General features: G+C 43.9%; 1 protein-coding gene across 4 annotated transcripts in view; it reads left to right on the top strand.

Moving 5' to 3' along the window:
• Positions 1–3,891: 3,891 nt before the first annotated feature.
• The window catches only part of vimar (visceral mesodermal armadillo-repeats), a 45,945-nt gene continuing 26,013 nt past the window's right edge, over positions 3,892–23,823 (top strand). For all 4 annotated transcript variants that reach the window (XM_089581288.1, XM_089581286.1, XM_089581289.1 and 1 more), the window contains exons 1-11: positions 3,892–4,043; positions 4,425–4,541; positions 4,649–4,810; positions 6,479–6,604; positions 7,455–7,598; positions 9,956–10,081; positions 11,448–11,573; positions 15,376–15,531; positions 18,004–18,135; positions 19,948–20,085; positions 20,551–20,676. In XM_089581288.1, coding sequence (XP_089437414.1) covers positions 4,040–4,043; positions 4,425–4,541; positions 4,649–4,810; positions 6,479–6,604; positions 7,455–7,598; positions 9,956–10,081; positions 11,448–11,573; positions 15,376–15,531; positions 18,004–18,135; positions 19,948–20,085; positions 20,551–20,676 — 1,357 coding nt within the window. In that variant the 5' untranslated portion in view covers positions 3,892–4,039. The remainder of the gene's footprint in view (positions 4,044–4,424; positions 4,542–4,648; positions 4,811–6,478; positions 6,605–7,454; positions 7,599–9,955; positions 10,082–11,447; positions 11,574–15,375; positions 15,532–18,003; positions 18,136–19,947; positions 20,086–20,550; positions 20,677–23,823) is intronic.

Genomic DNA, 23,823 nt, shown 5'->3' with positions numbered 1-23,823 from the left:
GGGCCCTAATGAAGAAAATGAAAATTGTATTTGAGGAAAGGAAATTACGCAGTAACTGTCTCACATATCTCGGTGGACACCCGTCAAAATTGAGGGGGCACTTATTTGACCTGTGGTCACTGATGTGTGGTTAAGATGTTAAGCTTCGCCTTTAAGAGTGGAACGCGACAGCGTCTTGCAACGCTGCCAGGGAGTCCATAGAACGCCATCGCCCATTCGGTTCTACGCCTCGCTCGTCGGTAAATTGGTTTTTGAGGAAAGGAATGTATCTGGCTCTCATATCTCGGTGGACACCTAAAACTCGCCGGAAGGTAAGGGAGGAGGATGGGAGTGAGCGAAGACACCGTATTCACTAGACGCGCCTTTGTTCATTCTAAACCTTCGAGCTGGCATGGCGGAGTGGATAGCATGCATCTCGCACTCCGAAGAACGGGGTTCGATTCCCGAGCTCGACGAATTTCCTACTCGCTTTTATTTATTTATATGGCCTGACTAGAAAAGTTAATTAGGCTAAATGCGTAATTAAGCAATTAACTAATGTCAGTCCAACTTATTTGGAGTATCACTATACAATCCCTTCAATTGGTTGCATGGTTACTAGCCAAAGTACCCCCGTTTGAAATTCGCGCACTGTGACGTCACGAGTTTCGACCAATTGAAAAGCGTGACACTTCTGTCGACAACTGCTGCTTACAACGATGAGACATTAAAGGCTTTCGCCTTAATATTTCGCGTTAACACGCCCTTGTCTAAATATCCAATATGACACCCTTGTCGTCCGGCTGCTTTTTGATTCCATAAAAAAAAAGATTTTTGAGAGTGTGGCAGCTTAAGTAATGAGCGCGGAATACCCGCAGCGAGTGCTCGTGCCTCATGGAAGACTGAAAATGGCGCTAAACCGTCAATCACTTTTCCCCCCGCAACCTTACAGCGGGCAGACAGCTTCACGAAGTAGCGCGAGGGCGAAACCGACCGCGACCTTTCCTGAACTCGACGGCAACTAAAAGGCGCTTCTATGTGTAACGCCGCACTTAGACCATAAGAATTCACGCTATGCCGACTTACACTGATCTACAGGGACAAGAAGCTAAATGTGCAGAACAGAGCCTCACCAGCTGCCTCTCTGATCGGCTCGTACACGCTCCTTGTGTGGACCATTCTTCTTTTCCTGGCTACGCGAAATACGGCGCCGTCTGCTCGATGCACCTGTCACCACATATGGCGGTGATCAGAGGAAGCCATCCGTCCTATCAAACCTGAATAAGTGCAGCGAAGAGCCGTGTGGGCGATGCAAATAGCATTCTGCGCAGGCGCACCGGCCGGAGTACCACAGGCATGGACAACGCGCTGCGCGGGCGCGCTCACCGGCCGGAGTACCACAACTGCCAGGGTGCATCGTGGCGGCGATAGCGTAGCGCAGCTGCTTGTGGACAACGGCAATGTGGACAGCTAGCGTATGTTTAAAAAGAGCGTATCCCGTGAGGCACGTCATGGAACGCGCGCAAGTGGGGATGGGAGGGGGTAGTGCCTATGGAACGGGGCCGTGAGGCAAGGGAGTAAGTAGACAGAGAAAGAAACGAGGACACTAGCTTACGCATAAACATAATGGAGACTTTTAGCAAACCGCATACCGTTACCGCAAGTGCCGCAGTGCTCACGCGCCGGTTGGTCAAGATGCGTAAGGGGTGCTGCACGCAGCTCACCGGCATGTGGTGTCATCTAGCGCCCTCAGGGCGATTCTGATTTGTCTTGACCGCGGTGGTATCGACGTGGCCCGTACCGTACGTGGCAAGCGTTGGCCCATCTCGCGGACATGTGGCGGCATCTGGAGCCCTCACGGCGGATTTTGAAGGTTGCGCCGCCACCAATCGAGTCCAGCCTGGTCTTCCTTCGCAACTTTGTTATTGTAGATAAAAGTTTAAAAACCCGTGCAGTTCGCGCAGCTCAAATTTATGCTAGCTATTACTAACTAACACTTACAAGAAACTGGAAACGGGACTGTTTGATGTCAGTGCACGTTAAAGAACCCCAGGTGGTCGAAATTTCCGGAGCCCTCCACTACGGCGTCCCTCATAGCCCGAGTCGCTTTGGGACGTTAAACCCCATAAACCAAACCAAACCAATTTTTGAACCTCGTTTATGCAGCACCTGGTGGACTTATGCAGGCCCTGAAGATGGAGGATGTGCGTGAACGGGCGGACGAACGAAAACCGGATGAACAAATTTTGCGGACAAAGGGAGATGAAAATGTAGGAGTTAAATGCATTCCTGAATTAAAGCCACGACAGCGCACCAGAGGCAGAATTGGTCTGCCCGATTTCGTCAACGGCTCCGGTGGCGGCGCGCCGGAGCATATCGCGGCGGCCATAGAGCTATTATACCAACTGCGGCGGCCACGTTTGGCGTTCCGTGTCGCGCTGTGCGTGCACTGCTGAACTGGCGCTGCATGAATGCCGCACTTTTTTTCAGCGCCGTGAACCAGTCGTGCAGGGCGAAACAAACGGACCTATCACAGAGAAAATTAATTTGCAAATCTTGCCGCCAGTTGATTCAAACTCATGACGCCATTCATTCATTCATTCATTCATTCATTCATTCATTCATTCATTCATTCATTCATTCATTCATTCATTCATTCATTCATTCATTCATCAATCAATTAAGAGCGTAAAGGACGACCGTTGTGAAGTAGATGGTGGTTTTGTGTAGCCTCTGGGATCTGCGAACAAAAATAAACATTTTACTTGCGAAATCACCGATACCTGTATTGCGTTTTTTTGTGTTTTCTAGCTTATGAAAGAGAGTGGCCTTTTTGTGTTTAGGTGGCGGTGCCCAGTCGATTCGGACCATGCAACTTACTTTGTCCACAGTGTCCTTTTAAACCACCGCGGGTTCATGCTTAGAGCGAGGCAAAGGGTCCCCGCTCAGCTGTCATAACACGCCACACGTATATTTGGAGAAAATGCGTCGGCACTCAACTTCGACTGGAGGATAGTGGCTTGCCATAAGGAAACAATCTTCCAAGTTCACTAAGCGGGCTTTGGACGTGGCAGAAAAGCATGCACCTACGTGCCACACGCTGGCATGGGAGTTTAGCAAGGAGTAATATCCTTCAGTTCGTGCGCTGCAACCTAACGACGTGTGACAAACTGCAGAACAGGAATACATCTATGTTTGTCAGAACAAACCTTTGCTGGTGCACTCGAAGTACGTGCACCGAGCGCCAACCTTTCGGAATGTAGGAGCATTCTTGAACCAAAGGCATAACTATCCTCCTAGATGATAATGCAAACGAGCCCAACGAGGATTAAATCGAGTTGAGCGAGGACCATATGTCCAAGTCATATATACCCCAGAAACGACCGCGGGCTTTGAAAAACACTGATCAAATGCGCCCGACGTACATTTAGCACTGCTCGGATCCGTTTAACGTATCCTAGAAAGAAATGTACAAGGTCCATCCGACGTACCTTTAGCCACAGCTCCCCCCCCCCTCCCCCCCCCCCCCCAAAAAAAAAAAAGAAAGGAAAAAAAGATGCTCGAATATATTATTCGCAGTGGCGTGCTCACATTAAATATGCTGACTCTTGGATTAAATACCGGCATGTAGATTAAATAGTGTGGCGCACAGATTAAATGCGCTGGCGCCCAGATTATTTTGACTGACGCTTGAATTAAATTAACTGAAGAAACAAGTAGCGCTGTCAACGAGTACCTACCATGTGTGGAGAGTATTCTCGTTCACTATATACGTGTGTAAAATTCAAAATTTACCGCCTATTTGATAAGCAGCTTTATATTTAGCTTTGCATCCGAAGTGATCCAGAGACATATCCATATCCAGTTTTTTATGAAGGTCGCAGCCGCATCCAGATCCATTCAAAGTTTTTTTCGTACTTTGTTTTGTTGGTGGCGTGCTGGCTGCGCTGCGCCGCTGCGCCTCTGCGCTGCTGCCCCAGCCAAGTGGAGTCGCCGAGATGCACCGATGTAGCACCCGTAACTGCGCGCAGTAAACTGCTGTTTGTCAACGGTGTCCGCAATGGGTATGTATGCCCGAACGACGTGGGAGGATAACCCTAAATAATATACCGTTTGAAGCGATCAGCTGTGGCGAGCTTTGCAGTGAAACTGTTGACAGTCCTGAGAAGGGCGTGACAGCCTGCACGAGCTCTTGTCTCCTAGTGGAGCAGGGAGGATACTCATCCGGTCTACTATAAAAGTGTAAAAATGGGGCTGCTTTTTGGTGGCTCCTGTAGGTGTCAGGCGTGTTAAGCAGTTTTTCCCTTAAGATTTAGTCAGTCTTGCTCTATGCAGTTCACCCTTTTCCTTTTGGTTTGTATGCTTCCCTGCTTTCATTTGCAGTGAAGGGCTGTTGTGTGCTTTCGCGTCATGTTTCTGCTCATTACAGCGTTGGACACTTTCAGATAACATTACCGAAATTCTCAATGGCCTCAAACTCGGCGCTGGCCAGGATCCGAAAGCCAGCTGCGCAGATTTGAGTCTTCGTCTGAAGAGTCTTCTGGCGCTCCTCTCAGCTGACGGTAAGTGCTGCGAGAACGAGGCGTTAATACCTCGCTGCAGTGCTTTTCGATATATGTAGCCGTGCCTTTCTGCCTTACTGTCGTGCTGATGGATGTTTGCTGCGCAGAGAAAGACCCAAAATCCGAAGCCAGCCGGCAGGAGGTATGTCAGCGCCTTGTGAAGAGCACGTTTGTCAGCTCCACGAAAGACCTCCTTAAGGTTACCTCAACCATCAGTGAAGATACTCTGGCACTCCTTGTTCAAGCCATAGCAGAAGCGGCCAAATCTGGTTAGTTCCTTCAGTTTCGAAACTGTGAATTAATATAGCTCAATAGAGGTGCGCTTGTCCATCTTAGCCTGTAACTGTTTTGTAATTTGGTTTGATATTGCTGTGGTGCAGCTGATCATTTCGGTGCTGACATTGTGTTCGTAACTGCTACCCATTAACTATTTCTCTCAAGTCACTAATAACCTGCCCCTCTGCCTGCATTTTATGTTCACAGAGAAGTAATATTTTGCTGTAAGAGATGGTCAGGAATATTATGTTATGTTATCATTATCCTATCATTGTTAACATAACTTTGGCTCCTTTTTATTGTGAACGGTCTGACCAAGTCAAGTATTATCTGTCTGCTTCTTAATGCCATCACGTGTTTTGCACCTGTCATTGAACAACTCTTGTACCATTATGTTGCAGGAAACCAGCCCTTATATTTTTTAATAATTTATGGATTTCTGCCTGCCAGAGCTGTGAGGCATGCACCATGGGCATGCATGGGCATGCATAGGCATGCTGTAGTGGTGGGCTCTGTGCTTATTTTTTCCACCCTGGGTTCTTTAACGCGCTCGAAAATCTCAGTACACCTCCGTTTTTTGCTTTTCACATCCATTGAAATGAAGTTGCTGTGGCCAGAGTCAAACCCGTAGCCTTTTGCTGACGATCAGAATGTCATAGCCACCGCAATGGGTGACCTAAAGGGATCTCTATGGATGTAAAGTGGCAGTAAGCGTGCTTCATGCAGAGTCGATTTATGGTGTCTGGCTCTCAATTTAATGAAACCAAATGGTATAAAAGAAATTAAGAAAACTTTATACTCCTGGATGTATGGAGATTGTAGGCAGGTCAACCAAGAGTATTGAGCATGCTACTCGCGCACATCACCATGCTCAGTGTGATCACTACAGCTTAAGTTGCCTTGCTATAGCTTGTTTTCAAAGGCAGCCTCATTGAGGAATAGGTGACCAAATAATGTCAGTGCATACAAACCAAGTTTAACTATGTGTGCATAAGGGTGCTTCTCATTTCAAAGAAGGGTCACTACAAGGGAAAAATGACAGTGTGCTGTCCTCTGTGTTTTTGTGATCACCAGCTCTGAAGGGCTATTTGTACCAATGTGTTTTAAGGCAAAAAAGCCTTATATGGCCCATTAGCAGCGAAATTCGGCATTGTTGTCGGCATCCAGGAAAAGTAGTCCAGAAAACCCCCAATAACGTCGTCAGCAAAGAAAAAAATTTCTTCCAAAGGGGGAGGGAATTGAACCAAGGGCCTTCAGATTGCAAGCCAAACATGCAAACCATAGGCCTCACAGCCACGTTGCTCCTTGGCAAATAAAGGTGAACCTAATGTATGCATTGCCTTACGACTGTATGCTAATGGGTAGGTGTGTCATTAGAAAGGAAAATATATGAATTGAAAAATTAATGCCTTCGTGTTCAAAGCACACAAGTAGTCTTAAGTGCCCTCCGTTATTTTTCTGTTTCCCTAGTACTGGAGTTCTTCGCGCTTAATTGCGTAAGCAGCATAAATCTGGTCTTTCATTTATTTTGCTTTCTCTTCAGGTTTTAATTTCGTTTTTTTTTTTTTTTTTTCATTGAGGTTTGTGGCAGTGCCCGAGTAATATCAAAGCATTTGGGTACAGTTGGACACATGACCGTTTAAACGTTTTTGCCCCAACAGAGCCTCTGAGAAAGCAGTTCACTGATGCAGCTGTTGTCGAACCTCTCCTTGGACTGGTGTCTTGTAAGAACTATGCAGTTGTGCTTCAGGCCTGCCGTGCACTGGGGAACATCTGCTATGATAATGGTGAGGGCATTGCTGTCTGTATTAATATTTTTGCTGTAATCAGTAATAAATACCTTGAAAGTGCTTTATTTTTTGCATTCTATGGTAAAACTTTTTAAACTTTACAGTTCCCCTTTATCCATGTGGATATTGTAGATCTGTTTTTTGTTCTTTGCTGGTGTAATGCAGGGCTGTGAAAGCTAGAGTGATCTAATCATTTAGAAGTCAAACAATTATTTTGTATAATTTTCTGGAAGAGTGCGTTTGGGTGCGGCACCATCTTATGGACTCGTAATGCATCATATCCCAACGATGCACTGCCATCACTACTCGATAGATTCTTATTCAGCTATTGAGCCTTACTGCTATTTTATCTGAAAGTTACACAGTGGTGTTATTTTCCCAGGTACATTTTATGCATGCATTTTAAGTCTGCATTATAATTTGCAGTGCTTCTATGTATTGTGTAGAATGCTTGCCTTCTCACTCTCAGTGTTCACAGTGCACTTTATGCAGTTATTAGCAAAAAAGGATCTTGCTGAGTGCACATTTTATCTTTTAATTGATGCAGTATGATTGCTGAAACGTGAAGGTTGGATCTGTGAGTGTTTTAACCATTTGTGGTCTTTGGTTGTCTGGTGGAACAACTGCAACACCTGAGCAGTAATGTGCAGTGACAGTTGTGCCACATGATGCATGGTGTCCTATTCATTGTTAATCTGTCAGTAAACATTTGGGAAATTTTTGTTTCATGACACCGAAATTCATATTTTTCGTATATTTTCCAGCTCTTGCGTGTGGGAAATAATGGAGATGTAGTCACGTATTATCTGCCCTTTGCAATGGCTGAGTATTCTCAATATGTTTTCAGATGATGGCAGGGATCTCGTTCGGTCAAAGCAGGGTGTGGAGCAGCTGTTGCAGCTCCTGCAAAATGTTCTTGAAGTTGACTCAGCACCCAAAGATTTGCATACTGTTGTCTCGGGCTGCCTTCTCAATTTGACTGACATGCAAGGTAACTAGCATTTTTTTTTTCTTGACAAGATGGCATCCAGTGCTTGATTTGAATACAGATTTCACTCTTGCCTGAAACTGTAAGGTTATATATATTAAGTAGTGTATGATGTAATCTGATTTTACGCTCTTATCTCAGGCAGAAGACTGCATGTTGTGTGTGGAACTTTTGTAGCCTTGCTAGCTTTCTTATTAGTGAGCAATAGCATAATTTATCCGGTGTAAAACTCTGATAGTGTTCTAACTGTATAACTCTGATGGCACCGTAAATCTCTGTTGTTAGGTCTCATAAAGAACAACCTTCCTAGCTTTATTTGCATGACATTGCACTATGGTAAATGGGCTGTAAATTTGTAGCTTAAGAAGCAAGCATAAATAATAGTGTAGATGTATTAAAAATAAAAATGGCTAAGTTGGATGTAGCACCATGTTCAGGGGACTTAAAGCAATGTTTTGTTTGATTCAGTCATTAATAAAGTTGTTGAGGTTACTGTGGAAGCATTACTTTCAATTCCCTTTTTGCATGAATGTACTATCGGGGGGCAAAACTCCCTATCGAGGGGCAGGACCCCTCCCCTCCAAGTTCCAGCCCGTGCCACTGTCCATGGGGGCGCCACCTGACAAAACACTTCTGGTGTCGAGACCACCCCAGTAGGCCCATTTCGACTCCAGAAATGCTTTGTCACGTGCTGCCCCTATGCAGAGTGGCACGGGTCGAAACTTGGAGGAGGGTCTCTTACTTTTGCCGCCGATGCTACCTTGTGGTTCACCTAAGATCCATAATACAACATTTTGGGCGAGTTGGTTAGTTACATTCATTATTACAGCGCAAAGACGGCACAGAACAAGAAGGGGACACAACAGCGCTGCTGTCAACTAAGTTTTATTCGAGACCAGTAGGGTTTATATACCACCTGGTGATCAGAACGGGAAAACAAACATACAAGTATAGCTGTAGACATGCGCAAGGGTACAGTAACGGCGGTTATCCGGCACTTGTCAGATTTCACATTCTAGATACTTCATCTCTTTCTGGGACAATGCCACTGATGGTGCGCTTATGCACTCGTCCTGCAGTCTAATAATCATAGCAGCTTCTATTATTTCTCTAGTTAATGTGTCTCGGTGTTTCCCTATGACACTGCATTGCCTGTACATCGGTTTACATTTATCGTCGCTGTCATCTTCTGTGCTGCAGTCCCTGCAATGTTTGGCTACGTGGCCTGTGGTAGCCACACGTGCGACATTGTCACTGTGCTCTTTTAGCCTTTTGTTCAGACAGCGGCCAGTCTGCCCGATGTATTTTTTCCCACAGGACATGGGCAGTGAATATACCACACCTTCTTTACATGGGACAAAATGATACCCGTGTTTCACTTTACCCTTGCGCATGTCTACAGCTATACTTGTATGTTTGTTTTCCCGTTCTGATCACCAGGTGGTATATAAACCCTACTGGTCTCGAATAAAACTTAGTTGACAGTCAGCGCTGTTGTGTCCCCTTCTTGTTCTGTGCCGTCTTTGCGCTGTAATAATGAATGAATCACCTAAGATGTTCTGCAGTTTTTAAAAATAGGCTTTTTGAGTTAGAAGGAACATTTTTTTCGGCATAGCATTGTTGGTGGTGTAGCACATGAGAATACGGCTAAGATGTGCTAAGTAGTTAAGCTGTGTACCAATATTGAATAGTTAACTCTTAGTTTCCATATTTATTGAGAGGCATTTAGCCCACCGTAAGTAATATTAATATCAGTTTTTAGAAATCTTTAAACGCATTTACTGTCAACACTATGGCCCATCTAATTTTGCCTACATCGCTCCAAAATACATGCGGTTTCAAAAAGCTTGCAGGGAAAGCAACCCCTCCAGTGCACGTAACTCATTGAAATAGCCAAAATTTGTTTTGCAACAGCACTAAGGGTAACTGTGTTTTCAAAATTCTAAAAACTGATATGGATATTAGTTGTAGTAGGCTACATGCCTCTCATTGAATAAGGAGACTACAGTAAGCATTAAAAAGTTAACTATTGAATATAGTTAATCAGCCAACTAGTTATGTCTTAGCTGTATTCGGATGCGCTACACCGCTGACAATGCTATGCCGCAAAAAGCTCTTCTAACTCAAAAAGCCTATTTTTAAAAATTGCAGAACATCTTAGGTGAAACACCCAGTAATAATCGGCCTGCAAATTTATGCTAATCGATTTCAGTGCTGGCATTGAGTGAAGCGAAAACTCTCCAGTGCTCTCATAAAATATTGCCATGGAAAGGCAGGAAGCCATTACATCATGATGATTCGTAAATTTTGCCTGTGAAAGCATCATGTGTATTTACGACTAGGCTGACTTGCAATTCCAGAAATTCAGGAGGATGCCCTTCGTTTGGGAGTGATTGATATCCTGCTCAAGTACCTGCAAAAGTATTCAGATGTTGAAGATGTTGTCATGCATTGCATCTTGGTTCTTAATGGCATTGCGGATTCAGGTAGGTATCTTTACTTGCATTTTTTTGCATTTACAGGACTATAGACGCTAAATTCTCGCTTGCGTTTTTGCTTTCTTCATATGATGTGTGAGGTATTAGCATGTACAGTCTTTGTCAAAAGTAACCAGGCTGCATGGTTTGCTTCTAGTTTGTATAGTGGAGCCCCTATCACTTTCCTAAAGACCAAAAGTTGTTGGAAGGTAAGAGGACCCCCAGTCCTTACCTTTAACGACCATTTCAGCGTCAGGGAAGCTGTAAGGGCTCCACTGTACGCGCTAGAAGCAAACGATGCAGCCTGGTTACTTTTGACAAAGACTGTACATTGATCATCTCATGATATTCCCCTATAGCTGCTAAATAATTTATAATTGAATTTTTTTTGTGATGTATTTCGGTTCCATCAATCCAATAATGGCTGTGATGTGTAGGGAGTGTGTAGATCATGTAGAGGCATGAGATAAACTACAATGTAACTGCTGATACATACTTTTAATTCACTACAATGCTTAAATTAGCCTGCTTCATGAGTTGGAGTAACAAAAAGCAGCATAGCAATGGTTATATTGCTGTTTTTTTCTTTCCTCATGTGACCGAAACACTTCTTACACGTCACAGCCATTGTTTGGCTGATGAAACCAAACGTGAAGACGTACGAGAGACGAAATTCAGTTAAAAATTATTTAGCGGTCTTAGGCGAGTACCACTTGGTGGTCCATGTATTCTAATATCTTATGCGTCATTGCAGAGAAGAAAAAAAAAAAAAGAAACAATGCCAGGCTCTTTTTCTTTTCTGTTTAAATAATCAGTGTCGCTGCCCTTCTAAGTATACAACGATGCTACTATCACTATATATGCAATGCTCTTCGTTGTCTTTGCATTTTATTGCGATTTCAGTCAGGTTAAGCCACATACTTTCTCTCATTGCTGCGTCATGGCATGGTGCACCTTGCTGCAAATTGGCAAAGGGGTACTTTTATCCAATGGTTTGGCCACTCTGAGCCTGGGTAATGGCATTGCAGCTGACTTCAGGCTCATGCAAGTTTTTCTATGCTGAACGGGTGTTACATTTAAAGTCAGAATAAAGCGAAGCCCATGCATCGTCAAGAAATTCAGGTTTCCTGGTTTGCGACATTGCCTTTCCTGCTTCTTTGGTGTCTTGTCGCATATTCTCGTGAGCATAAATTCAAAAACTTTGTTGTCCTAGCTCTGATTAGTGTTCAGAATGTATTGTTATTTTGGGCCCCCTTTAATATCTCTCATTGTTGCATCTACTCCGCAGACTGCTTTGTGTTGGTATCTGTTGTGGCACACTGTTGAGCATGCCACCTTTTGTCTTACCATCACTGGGTAACCTTGTCTCTCTCAGATGATGGCCGTAAACGACTCACTGAGAAGCACACACTCTCTCTTCTGCTCAGCAACCTTGACAAAGTTTTCTCAGAAGAAGTGACTGAAGTTCTGCTTGAGCTCTTTGGAAATCTTGCTGAAAGTGGTGAGTATTTTCTAGTTTGCAGTGAATACACGCAGTAGTTGGGAACTTGGATGATATGGTGCTCAAATGTGCAATATTGTGCGCTTGTGCCACTTCTGCCTATTAATTTTTAGCAGCCTGGTCTTTAACCTAACCGATCCCCCATAACAGTGCTGGCTAGTTAAATAAGAAGCACAGTGTGAGTGTAGTCACTGACAAAATATTGCATGTGCTGAAGAAAACTTTTTACCCCTTTGTTTTCTAGGCCTTGCTATGCTTCTGAATTAGGTGACCAATGTGTTGAAACGACATTTTATTTCAAAGGGGTAAGAAGAAGGTTTTTAATGAGTGTGTGAAATAAATCAGTATCTAAAATTTCGGATTAAATAAAACACCAGAATTATGCAATCCTATTTTATTACAGACAGCCAACAAATGTTGAACACTGCACAGTCCCACTAGGAGCCATCAAAGACCTTGTGTTTAATACTCAATATTCATAGAAACTGCTCGGGTGTCAGCTGTTGCAAAAGCCCAGAGTGTCGTGCCTCTAACTGCAGTAGCCGTTGTGCTACATATATGTAATGGTCGCTATCGCTGAGTGGTTCTTTTAAATGCAGTGTGAAGGGAGCCTACCATCATTTTTAAAAAATAATAGCAATTGTTTTGACAAAAGGCATATTCACTTCCCTTTTGGTTCTGAGGGTGCTGATGTTGAGTCATCTGCACAAATTATCAATCCAAAATAGGATTGCAGGTAAGAATTTGGATGTTTCCTACCTCACTTCCTCTTGTAACCACTTTTCCACTTTGCCTCTTGTGCTATGACGTGTTTGTGTTTTGTTCCTCTCTGGTGAGGTTGTTTAGTTAGGCTGTTGCAGCAGTAGGCCAGCACAGGCTAAGGTTCGTAGTGTTGAGGAGTGTAGGAATGTGCATTTTAAAAAAAGGAGCAGGACAGTTTGTGTTCAGGTCATTATGTGAGCTCTGTTCACAACATGGTATGGTTTCACTTTGCCAAAAGGTTTACTGTATGCATAAGCATTGGGTGCATGTATTTAGCTTTGATGTTAGAAAGTTTCATTCCCTGTGACTTCCTCACCAAGACTAGAGTACAAACTTAGGAGCAGCATGAGAAACTTGCCTGTTATTTTAATATTGTTGCAACTAGTCTGCTAGTGAGCTAGGAAACTGGGGTCATCATACAGGCAAGCAGTCAGCTGTAAGGCTTTCTTTATGACTCACTGTCGTGGGTTCGGATCCCACCGGCGGCATGTGGTTGTTTTTTCTTCTGCTTTTCTAATCAATTATCTTTAAGCGATAACATATTCAGTAATATTCTAAATTGATCAACACCACAAAATAAATTAATAAAAAAAATCCCCTGTGCCCCTTGGTTTCTGTGGCTGTTGGCTTCTGTCATATTTATAACGAGCCCCTCATTACCCTTCCCTTGTTTGCTTAATTGCTTAGCGAGGGCCTCGATTCTGGCAGCCTTGACGCCATAGGAAGCATAAGGGGGTTCTCATGCAGCTTCCACCCTCTCCGTTCGATGACGTTCTACGTCACATCTGCGGTAACTCAGGACGTTCTACGTCCGCCGCTTATGAACGTGGGTGGCGCTGATGAACACTCTCAAGGTTAGGTTACTTGTAAACATAAATACCCCCGAAAGCAGAATAATTGACAGCCGTCGCCGTAGCTCAGAGGTAGAGCACCGGACGCGTAATTCGGAGGTCGTGGGTTCGGATCCCACCGGCGGCATGTGGTTGTTTTTTCTTCTGCTTTTCTAATCAATTATCTTTAAGCGATAACATATTCAGTAATATTCTAAATTGATCAACACCACAAAATAAATTAATAAAAAAAATCCCCTGTGCCCCTTGGTTTCTGTGGCTGTTGGCTTCTGTCATATTTATAACGAGCCCCTCATTACCCTTCCCTTGTTTGCTTAATTGCTTAGCGAGGGCCTCGATTCTGGCAGCCTTGACGCCATAGGAAGCATAAGGGGGTTCTCACGCAGCTTCCACCCTCTCCGTTCGATGACGTTCTACGTCACATCTGCGGTAACTCAGGACGTTCTACGTCCGCCGCTTATGAACGTGGGTGGCGCTGATGAACACTCTCAAGGTTAGGTTACTTGTAAACATAAATACCCCCGAAAGCAGAATAATTTACAGCCGTCGCCGTAGCTCAGAGGTAGAGCACCGGACGCGTAATTCGGAGGTCGTGGGTTCGGATCCCACCGGCGGCATGTGGTTGTTTTTTCTTCTGCTTTTCTAATCAATTATCTTTAAGCGATAACATATTCAGTAATATTCTAAATTGATCAACACCACAAAATAAATTAATAAAAAAAATCCCCTGTGCCCCTTGGTTTCTGTGGCTGTTGGCTTCTGTCATATTTATAACGAGCCCCTCATTACCCTTCCCTTGTTTGCTTAATTGCTTAGCGAGGGCCTCGATTCTGGCAGCCTTGACGCCATAGGAAGCATAAGGGGGTTCTCACGCAGCTTCCACCCTCTCCGTTCGATGACGTTCTACGTCACATCTGCGGTAACTCAGGACGTTCTACGTCCGCCGCTTATGAACGTGGGTGGCGCTGATGAACACTCTCAAGGTTAGGTTACTTGTAAACATAAATACCCCCGAAAGCAGAATAATTGACAGCCGTCGCCGTAGCTCAGAGGTAGAGCACCGGACGCGTAATTCGGAGGTCGTGGGTTCGGATCCCACCGGCGGCATGTGGTTGTTTTTTCTTCTGCTTTTCTAATCAATTATCTTTAAGCGATAACATATTCAGTAATATTCTAAATTGATCAACACCACAAAATAAATTAATAAAAAAAATCCCCTGTGCCCCTTGGTTTCTGTGGCTGTTGGCTTCTGTCATGTCACTGGTTATGTAGCAATTGTTTAGGCGAGGAGTGCCCAGTCCCCATACCTGCGGATGCTTTTCAGAGCACAGTATATGTGTATCCTTGTTGAACTTCTACCCGAAGAACAGATTGCTAAGAAACATAAAGCATCTAAATACTGAGGGAGTCTTATGTCAAGGCCCAGCTTTTGTACTTAAAGATTGAAGAAGTACTGCATAGTGAGAAAGAGGTGTTATTAAGTGGATACATAGATATGGTTTACATGGATGCAAGGCCTTGGCACATATTATTAGGGTCAGGCTAGTCACACGCACCAAGTTCTCTCTCTAACCTCTGCAGTGGCTCAGTGGTTTTGGCGCTCGGCTGGTGGTCCGAAAGACGCAGGTTTGATCTCGTCTGCGTGGTCGAATTTCGATGGAGACAAAATTCTAGAGGCCCGTGTACTGTGCGATGCCAGTGCACATTAAAGAACTCCAGGTGGTTGAAATTTCCGGAGCCCTTCACGGAGCCCTTATAGCCTGAGTAGCTTTGGGACGTTAAACCCCCATAAACAGGAAACCAAGTTCTCTCTCTCCTTATCCTGCCCAATCATGAAGGTCTCTGAGGGATGTGATCTCCAACTGTGCCAAAGGATTCATGGCAACTAATTCTAAGAAATGCTTTAGAATTTAAAAAAGTTTTAAGAAGGCAACTTCAGTTAAATTTTTTTGTAGGTATATGACTGTCACGAAAACTAGAATGCGATTAGTCATGAAGAAAACTAAGTTATAAGCTCACATTGTGAAGCTGCTTTGAGTTTTTCTTTTTTTTAAAGAGCTTTAAGTCTATGTTCAGCTATCATCATTACATTCATACATTGTTTCTTGCAGGTTAAAAGTTGGTTTACCAGAACATTTAGCACGTTTTATTGACTTCATCTCTCTGTTTCCTTCTGTGTCATCACTCAGATGAAGTGAAAGAGGACCTTGTGGAACTGGGCTTTTGTGAAAAGCTCATTGAAGTGTTGAAGCGATTTCAACCTGCACCTGGTGTACCACCATCAGAAGAGAAGCAGAGTGTGGTGAAGACTGTGTGCGACCTTACAGTGCTGGTGCTGACTGGAGGCAAGTGCAAGCAGGGCTGTGGCCACTGCTTCTGGTTCGATTCAGTAGAGTGTTCTTCTTTCACCCGGAAAACTTTTTGCTGTAGCGTGGGGTGTGTATTTTGGGCCAAGTATGTAAAATACTTCTTGGCTTTGTGCAATCCGCCTGCAAAATAAGCGTGCAGGGTTGAATGGAATATGACAAGATCTTAATGCATTTAAGAACAGATGGAAAGTACTGCATAGATTTCAAAAGAAAGGGCAATTCACTTGCTTGCTTCTTGTCTTTGAGTTGTAACGATGAAGAAGTTCCTGTTCTGGCGAAGACGACGATGAACTTCCGACCGTTGTGTTGAGTGGCATTGCCATCGCTTTGTGTGTGTGCTCGTGGTGCTCGACCTCTGTGTCTACGAGGCCTGTGTCTCTGTGTCTACCGCCGGTACCGCTAACCATCCCAGTACCCTTCTTACAGAATGTATAACTTAGAGCAAAGAGCAGTCTCATGCTCAGTACTATTAGGTATGAGTGAGCTATGTAAGCTTTATAATATTTTGAGTGACTGGTAACTTTTCATTGAAAAAGTCAGTTTTCCTGTTTTTAAAAGCAGTTTGTGTGCACTCTGGTTAATTTTTTTTGTATGTTACCAGCACACAGTGAATAATAATCACTGAATAGTTCTCTCAGATGTTTTCAGATGGTATGTGGCTTGATCATGTGCTAATGCGCATGATCAAGCCACATACCATCTTACACTCAGTGTGACCTTCAACACAGTTTTGGTGACCATGCTACAATACACTTGCTGACTGATTGTTTTTGAGACCGAAAATTCATACTTCGTGGTTATCTAGACAGCTCCACAGAACTGTCCATAACATCGTACAGTTATTGGCAAGGTACACTTTTGGGACATCTTGATTATTTTTACTTTTCTGGCATCTCCTTCAAATCCGAAGAATTGGTTGGCGACTGTATACACTTTACAGCAAATGAAAGCACTGCGATGCACAGCGCAAATTACGCAAACGCTCAACAGGGAGCCTCACTCTTTCAGTCCAGAGCTAAATGGCTAAGTTTTGATCAGGGCCGCAGTCAGTGTTTCTCGAATTGAGCTCCAACCACACACTGCATATTGAAATTCGTACTGAACAGAATACTACATTCATGCCTTTACATCACTGCAGACACATCTAGAGTGCAGGCATTTACTGTAAAATCCAGAGACACAGACCATGTCAAATGCAGACAAAATCAAGTGAAAGTAAAGGGCAGGCTAATTTTCAGTGTGTGACCGAGGAAATGTTACTGGGGGTTGTCGCTAACAGTCTGGAAACATATGTAATTTTAAAAAATTAATCGCTGTGACTCTTGACTGTGTGACTGCACTGTTTGGCTGCTTCACAGTCACTCACAAACAGGCGACGTTTGCTTTTTAATAAGTTATTAAGGAAAAATGATTCCTGAACCTATAACTGCCATAACTGATGCGAAAATGGAGCGCAACATTGATGTGATTAACCTTGCTGGGTAGATTACAGAAAAAGCACGAGCACAGGGTCCTGCACGCCAGTTTAGCAGTGCCTGAAACTGAAACTAAATGGGCAAATCAAACGCCCATTTTTTTGTCCCTACCAAATTACACCACTGTTGCTATCCATGATGTGAAACTGTCCTCTGGAGTTATCACACATGTACCAGAGATAAATGTGCACTGTCACCGTCATCACGACCTGCTGACCGGGCAGCAGTGTGCGGCCTTTGGTGTTTGCCAAAAGGATAGGAACAGTAATGATTGGAAATGTTGGAAATGCATGTATTTTCTGTGATAGAGGGAACTTTATATTAAAATAAAGCAGGTGTCAGGCGTGAACCGGTGCTTAAACGTGGAGCACTCATTGTGCCGTAGTGCTGGCTGGTGTCGCTGTGGCCATTGCATGAAAAAATATTGGTCCAGTGCTCTTCAGTACTCAATGCTCGCATTTTTACAGCTTCTTCACTACCTACTTTGTGTGTAGAACTGCAGTTTAATGTCTGTTTTGTTCAGTGTTTCAGTACATTTTGAGTAAAACTCACCAAAAATGTGCTGTTACTCTGCTAAATATGATTGTGAGCAAATTCTTTCGTATGGCCACAAAATCTCTTTTTCTGTGAAGCCTCTGGCTGCTGTTTTTTTTTTCTCTCTCTCTGCATTCAAATGAAGTACAGAGCACTCCATGACATTTGGCCAATGGGTGTTAATTTGTGACGAGGTCAGCAATGTTTGGCTGCATTTCTACAACTTGATAAATAGGTGTCCACCTGGGTAACGAAAGGGATAATGAATGGCCATCTACTCACTAATAAATCTTGTTTCCAGTTTCTTTGTGTATGTCGGCTTTGCTGGATGTTTGTAAGGAAGCTATTTTCTATTTATCTTTTTTCCCCCATTTTTTGAAGTGCAGTGGTGATCATGATGTGGTTTTGGTAATGTTTCACTTCTTTTTTGTCTGAATAGATGCCAGCATGCGGCATGTCTACCAGAATGGTAGCGGGCCCATCTACAAAGCCACCATGGCGTGGCTACAGGCGGATGATGACAACCTTCGCGTGGCTGGCGCCCTCTCGGCGGGTAACTTTGCTCGGAAAGGTCAGCAGTGCGTCATGTGTTTTTTCTCAACTTGCTTACTCAGAAATTAAAACTGACTTTGTTTATTGAAGAGCTGTTCTCAGCAGCCAAAACCAGTTTTCTTTTTCTTCTGTACTGAAAAAGAGACAGACTATTGCAAAACAGTAAAAAAGAATGATTATACTGAGGGTTTTCGAGTATTGAAATTTTTTAATACAAATTGAATACAAATGAAAAAAAATGCGTTAAAATGTCAAATTGAATATCGAATATCTGTTCAGTATGAAAAAATTTTTAGAAATGATAAGCAGGAAAGTGTTATTCTTATGTTTTAGTTTTTTTCTCAAATAGTATAGGATTTTTATGATCGAGTTTAAACAAAGCTGGATTGACTCAGGGCCGTACAAAAAAAAATGACATGCACAGAAATGTATGCTGCTTGAATATAGACAGCATAACTGTATGCAACCGTAATGTGGCCATGCAAAAGGAGTAACAAAATAAAATTATGAATTTATGTGTAACCAGCAACTAAAAATAACACGATTGGTAGTAAAGCCTCATTAATTCGGAAGAGAAGGGACCAAAAGAAATCCCCCCCCCCCTCCCAAAAAAAAAAAACAAAAAAAACTGCCGAAAATCTCTAAGGCTTTCATGTGTTGAGGCTCCACTACACAAACAGTGAACAGCTTATGATGAGCGTGCAGTTTCAGCATGTTGAACGAACGATGCGGACGTAAGCAAGGGGAATGTACAGAGGCGTCACAACGGCAAGACTACTACTAAAAAGAAGAAGAAATGACCGGTGATGCACCACTAGGTATCCGCATGTGGTGTGCAGCTGAGTTCGGAAAGCTGGCGGATGCGCAGCCGATAGCTGCCATCACCAGGGGCTGGTGGCGAAGCTCGGGGACCGAAACTGCACGGCCAGGCTATTCCTTTTCCTAGCAATAGGGGCCCTCCAGTCGTCATCACGCCTGCCATTTACACGCATGTCAGAGTTGTGCAGGTTAAGATGCATCATGCAATAGGCGGGAATTTTACATCATATCTTGCCCGGCTGGTATGACACCTCAACTTGGTGCCCCTTCGAGAATTTGACGCAAAATTCTGCGAGTGGGCTTTCCCACATTCATGGTTGGCCAAAATGAGATGACTGAACCATGGAGGCTACAAAATGAGCGCCATGGGTGCGGACAATGTGTAACACATTACGGGCGGATCAAACAAAAGGCCCACTCCTCTGTATTGTCATTATTCAAAGCATCTGGTTGGCCATACTATTATTTTCATCAGGTATGATGTGTGGGAAAGCTCGCTTGCAATTCACACAGTAAATGGTGGAAGTGAATGCGAAAAGGATGCCTTTGTATGTTTTTCGTGAGGCTTAAAACTCATTTGTCGGATAATTTGTCCAGATTTTGTCATTTTTCCACAGTCGGATTTTCAGAGATATTCTGAATATTCAGAAATTTTCGAATATCAATTTTTCAAATCGAATACAAACCTGATCACAAACATTATCAATTTGTATTCAAAATTTAGAATATTCTCGCACCCCTATATGGTCCCAAAAAAAATGTATACACCATTGCCAGTGAATACCACACGAGAACTTAACGCAATGGCAACATGCAGGTTGGATTAGCAGAGGCTAGAAAATTTTATTTGTGGTTTACAATGGGAGAAGAATATCATATGTGACCATAAAGTGCTGAGAAAGGTATGCTTGCCAACACCGACCACCTTTGCTAAAAGCGTGCATGCTTACCAATGGATGCTAGTGTGAGGCTTCAACCTTGCTTACTGTTCTTCTTGGTTTGAAATGTGCAGATGACCACTGCATTCAGATGGTCAGAGATGGTGTGGCCAGACGTCTCTTGGATCTTCTTACGGAGCACACTGGAACAGATGGAGACATTAGGCTACAGCATGCCTTACTGGCAGCACTTCGAAATCTTGCCATCCCATGTGAGTGGGAATAAGTTCCTCATCATATAGTATGTGGCCATTCTGCTATGGCAGCTCTATTCACTGCTACAGCATTTTAGTATTGGCACTTTTAGACGAACACATATAGTACTGCATCCTACAGTGGGACGAAGGATTGAGCCAAAAATCATAGCAGCTTGAAGAAACCTGACAGGCACCACTGTTTTTTGCACGTTTTTTTTTAACCACCTATTGTCATTCAGTGGTTAGTGAAATGCTTTTAGAAAGAAAAGCAAGAAGTCATCTTCAGAGGCAAAAAAGAGAGTGATAGGCGTATTAGTAATATGCTTGGCAGGTGTGTATATATATTGTAAGCAGTGTTTGTCTGGAACCTGGTGCTTAAAGACGCTGTGTGTTAGCATGGCTTGTGTTGTCATTTTAAAGACAAGAGATCAAACACCCATGTCTTACTGCAGTACAAACTCCATTTTTTTGTGTGTTTAGTGGAAAACAAGCCCCTCCTCGCAGAACTTGGTGCTGTTGACAAGTTGCTTTCAATGCTTGCTGTGGAGACCTTCCCTGTAGTCTTCAAGCTTCTGGGTACATTACGCATGCTGGTCGATAAACAGGGTATGTCCTTTGCCTGACTCTTGGTAACTGTCACTGTTTTTAGCCTTACACATGGCAGTTTTTGTGTGTTGGACTAAGCTAGCAACATCCAGCTACGTCAGTCAAGTCTGGGGACTGCTTTGCTGTTGGTTGTTACCACAGTTTGAGGTTTGTCTTCGTGGCACATCATACTGTTTTATGTTTGCATCACGGGAATCAGACATCTCACCCTGTGTTGCTTGTGCGATATTTGAAGTGATAACAGTGCCCTTGAGGGTTTTGTTCATTGTTTAAATGCATCACACTTTTAGCTCATTTTTTTCTTGTGCAGTTTTTATTAATATTGTTTAAATTTTGGCCTGTCTGTTTTGGCTGTTTATCTTGTTCTCCTGGTTCGCTTTATAATGGGCTATTAACTTTGTGATAAAATATAACGCAGCAGTGTATTATCGTTTGTTTATACATACGGTATTGACATGATTGTAACGTTAGTTGTTTTTTTTCTGGGAGTCATATTTTTGAGAATGTACCTCGTATTATATTTGGAACCAAGGCATGAATACAACACAATTTTTTTTTTTCGCCGCTTGTCAAGATGGCGCTACCACCAGGTTCATGAGTCGCGAGGAGAAACCAACTTTTCGGCAACCACGGGGTCATAGAACGAGTGTGGACGAGGCAGGGAGAGGCTATGAAAGTGAAAGGATCTGCTAGCACAGCTGTTGAGAGAGAGAAGACAGGAAAGAATGAGTAGAAAGAACCATAGGAAGTAGGAAAGGGGAAAATGGGGCGAAGGGCTGGGAAAGGCAGAACACATGGCACTGTGCTGCAGCGGGCGACGGTGCAGTGGCAGCAGAAGGCTGCGTTGTGACAATGTCTCCAGGCGCATTAGACGTATGGAACACTGGTAGATTCTTCTAGTACCTGGTAGGACTATTGAAATGGAGAAGAGCACGCAATACACTGCGCTGTTCAAGAGGAAGGAAACTGCTGTCGGAAGAAATCAGCAATTCTCTGATGGCACGGCCACCTATGATGATTTGTGGGTGGCGGAAGAATTGCGATAGGATCTTCTTTGTGGCGCCTACTCGCAAGGGCTTTTGTGGACCAGTGTAAGGTCGTCACCACTGGCTGGAAGTGAAGCTGTCTGCATTTGTGCTCAAGCCAGTTTCTGCCTGTGAATGCTCAACTTCTTCAGCTAGAGCCAAGAGGACTCACAAATGAAGCTGGCTTGGATCACAAAGTTTTTAAAGCTAGTCACTCATAGGTACAAAAAGGGCATGCGAGGCGCTGGATTTTCGCTTTGCCGGAGGTCATCGATTTGCCAGAAGTTACCGGCACAGTACGAGGATAAACATCTGGTGTTCCAGCGCCATGTCATTGACATGCGCAGGACTCGTAGCTACCTTATTGGTCAGATAGGCAGTGCCGATGAGACTCCAATGTTTTTGGACTCTTCGTGTAGCTATGTTGAAGAAGCACGCGGCAGCAAAGAGGTGCGAGTTCTCACAACAGGAAATAAGACAAGAGTAACCATCATGCTCGCATGCACGGCTGATGGACATTAGCTGCCGCCGTTCGTCATATTCAAAAGGAAATCAATTTAAAAAACTAGGTCGTCCCCGGCCGCATTTATATCAGGTGCAGCAAAAAGGGTTGGATGGACTCTGTAATGATGCTGGACTGGCTCCATGTCGTGGGGGCCGTTTAGCCCACATGACAGAGGACAACTTAAGTGTTCAGAGGACAATTTATGGACGATGTCAAGGCCACGGTTGGCAAGTGTAATTCCGACCTGCTGCACCACTGGATGTGTGCATTACAAGCCATTCAATTCAAGGATCTTGTCCAAAAATAGTATGATGAGTGGATCACGAGCAGCAGAGGACTGACTCCAGTAGCACTCATGAAGCGTGCGTCAGCCTCAGTGAATGCAGAGTGGATAGTCAACACTTGGTGGGCACTGCCGTGCACCATTGTATCGCGTGCACTTCTTAAGTGCTGCCTGTCAAACAGCACTGACGGCACAGAAGATGACGTCATGTTGCGGACAGCGTTAAGGAACGAAGTAGTCACTATGAATAAACCACCCAGAGGTACTTGTGTTTCTTTAAAAATTATGCGCCCAGTCTCGACTTTTTTTGCACCCTCAACTGTGCTTGCCTTTGAAACAAGGTCACTGAAACTGAAACACGGTAATTGGCAGCGTATGTGTGGTTCCTAGCAAGGTTTCTTCTTACTCTGCATAGTTAAAATGGCCTATCAGTTATTTTGCTGAGGGAGGTTGTTTACGGTTGCTTATGGCCAGGTTTACTAACCTGGCTGCCATAAACAACTCATGTGGCTTCACCCTCGTGTTACTCTTTGGCCTTTGACAGTCTTGACTAAGGCAAGAGAACCAGTACAGACCTTGTATCACTTCTATACTTTTCTCTCACTTCCCATTCCAGTGCTGTTTCTAGTTTTTGCTGCATGCACTGTGCCGCCTGTTGCTTGAAGGACAAATTTTTGGGTCACTCTTAGAGGGAGTGGTCGGAGGTGCGCTCCTATTTGAGTTATGCATTTCTTTGACATTTTTTGTTGAAGAAATGCGGTTCAGCATTGTTTTCTTATGCTAAATTCCTCACTCAGGGAGGTGGGGGCAATGCCCCCATCCACTTATATCGACCATTAGTTGCTTGCTTTTCAGTGGAGTATGTATCTAATTGAGGTGTAACCACAATATTGAGAGTGCTGTATTAATGCAGTAACTTTAAGGGCCCCGTTCATTGGAAGACCCGGTGGCAGTGGCAGCAGTGTGAGTGAAAAATCCCCAGAAAAGCAACCTAGGTGGCAGGTGGGCAACGCAGATCACATGATCTTGTGATGTCATCACAGCCTGCCCACCAGATTGTGAGCAAACTATATTGGTGCATTGCTTAAAGGGACACTGAGGAGAAATTGAAGTTGGCTTGTATCGACAGAATACCAGCTCCTGATTACAAAAACGCCACTCATACTGACAACAAAGCTCTTATAACTTAGAAAAGAGCAAGAACCAAAATACAGGTATCACCGCCACAGGCCAAGCTCTCAAGTACAAGCGTGATGACATCATAGGACGAAACAGTGTTGCTAGAACCTTATAGGACCCGAGAAGCCACAAATCACTGAGGCGCAGCCAATGCA

The sequence above is a fragment of the Amblyomma mixtum genome, chromosome 3 (genome assembly GCF_055824585.1).
Source record: "Amblyomma mixtum isolate Tamu chromosome 3, ASM5582458v1, whole genome shotgun sequence".
Taxonomy (NCBI): Eukaryota; Metazoa; Arthropoda; class Arachnida; order Ixodida; family Ixodidae; genus Amblyomma; species Amblyomma mixtum.
Note: the sequence above shows the minus strand (reverse complement) of the source record. Positions and strands in the feature narration are given on the sequence as shown.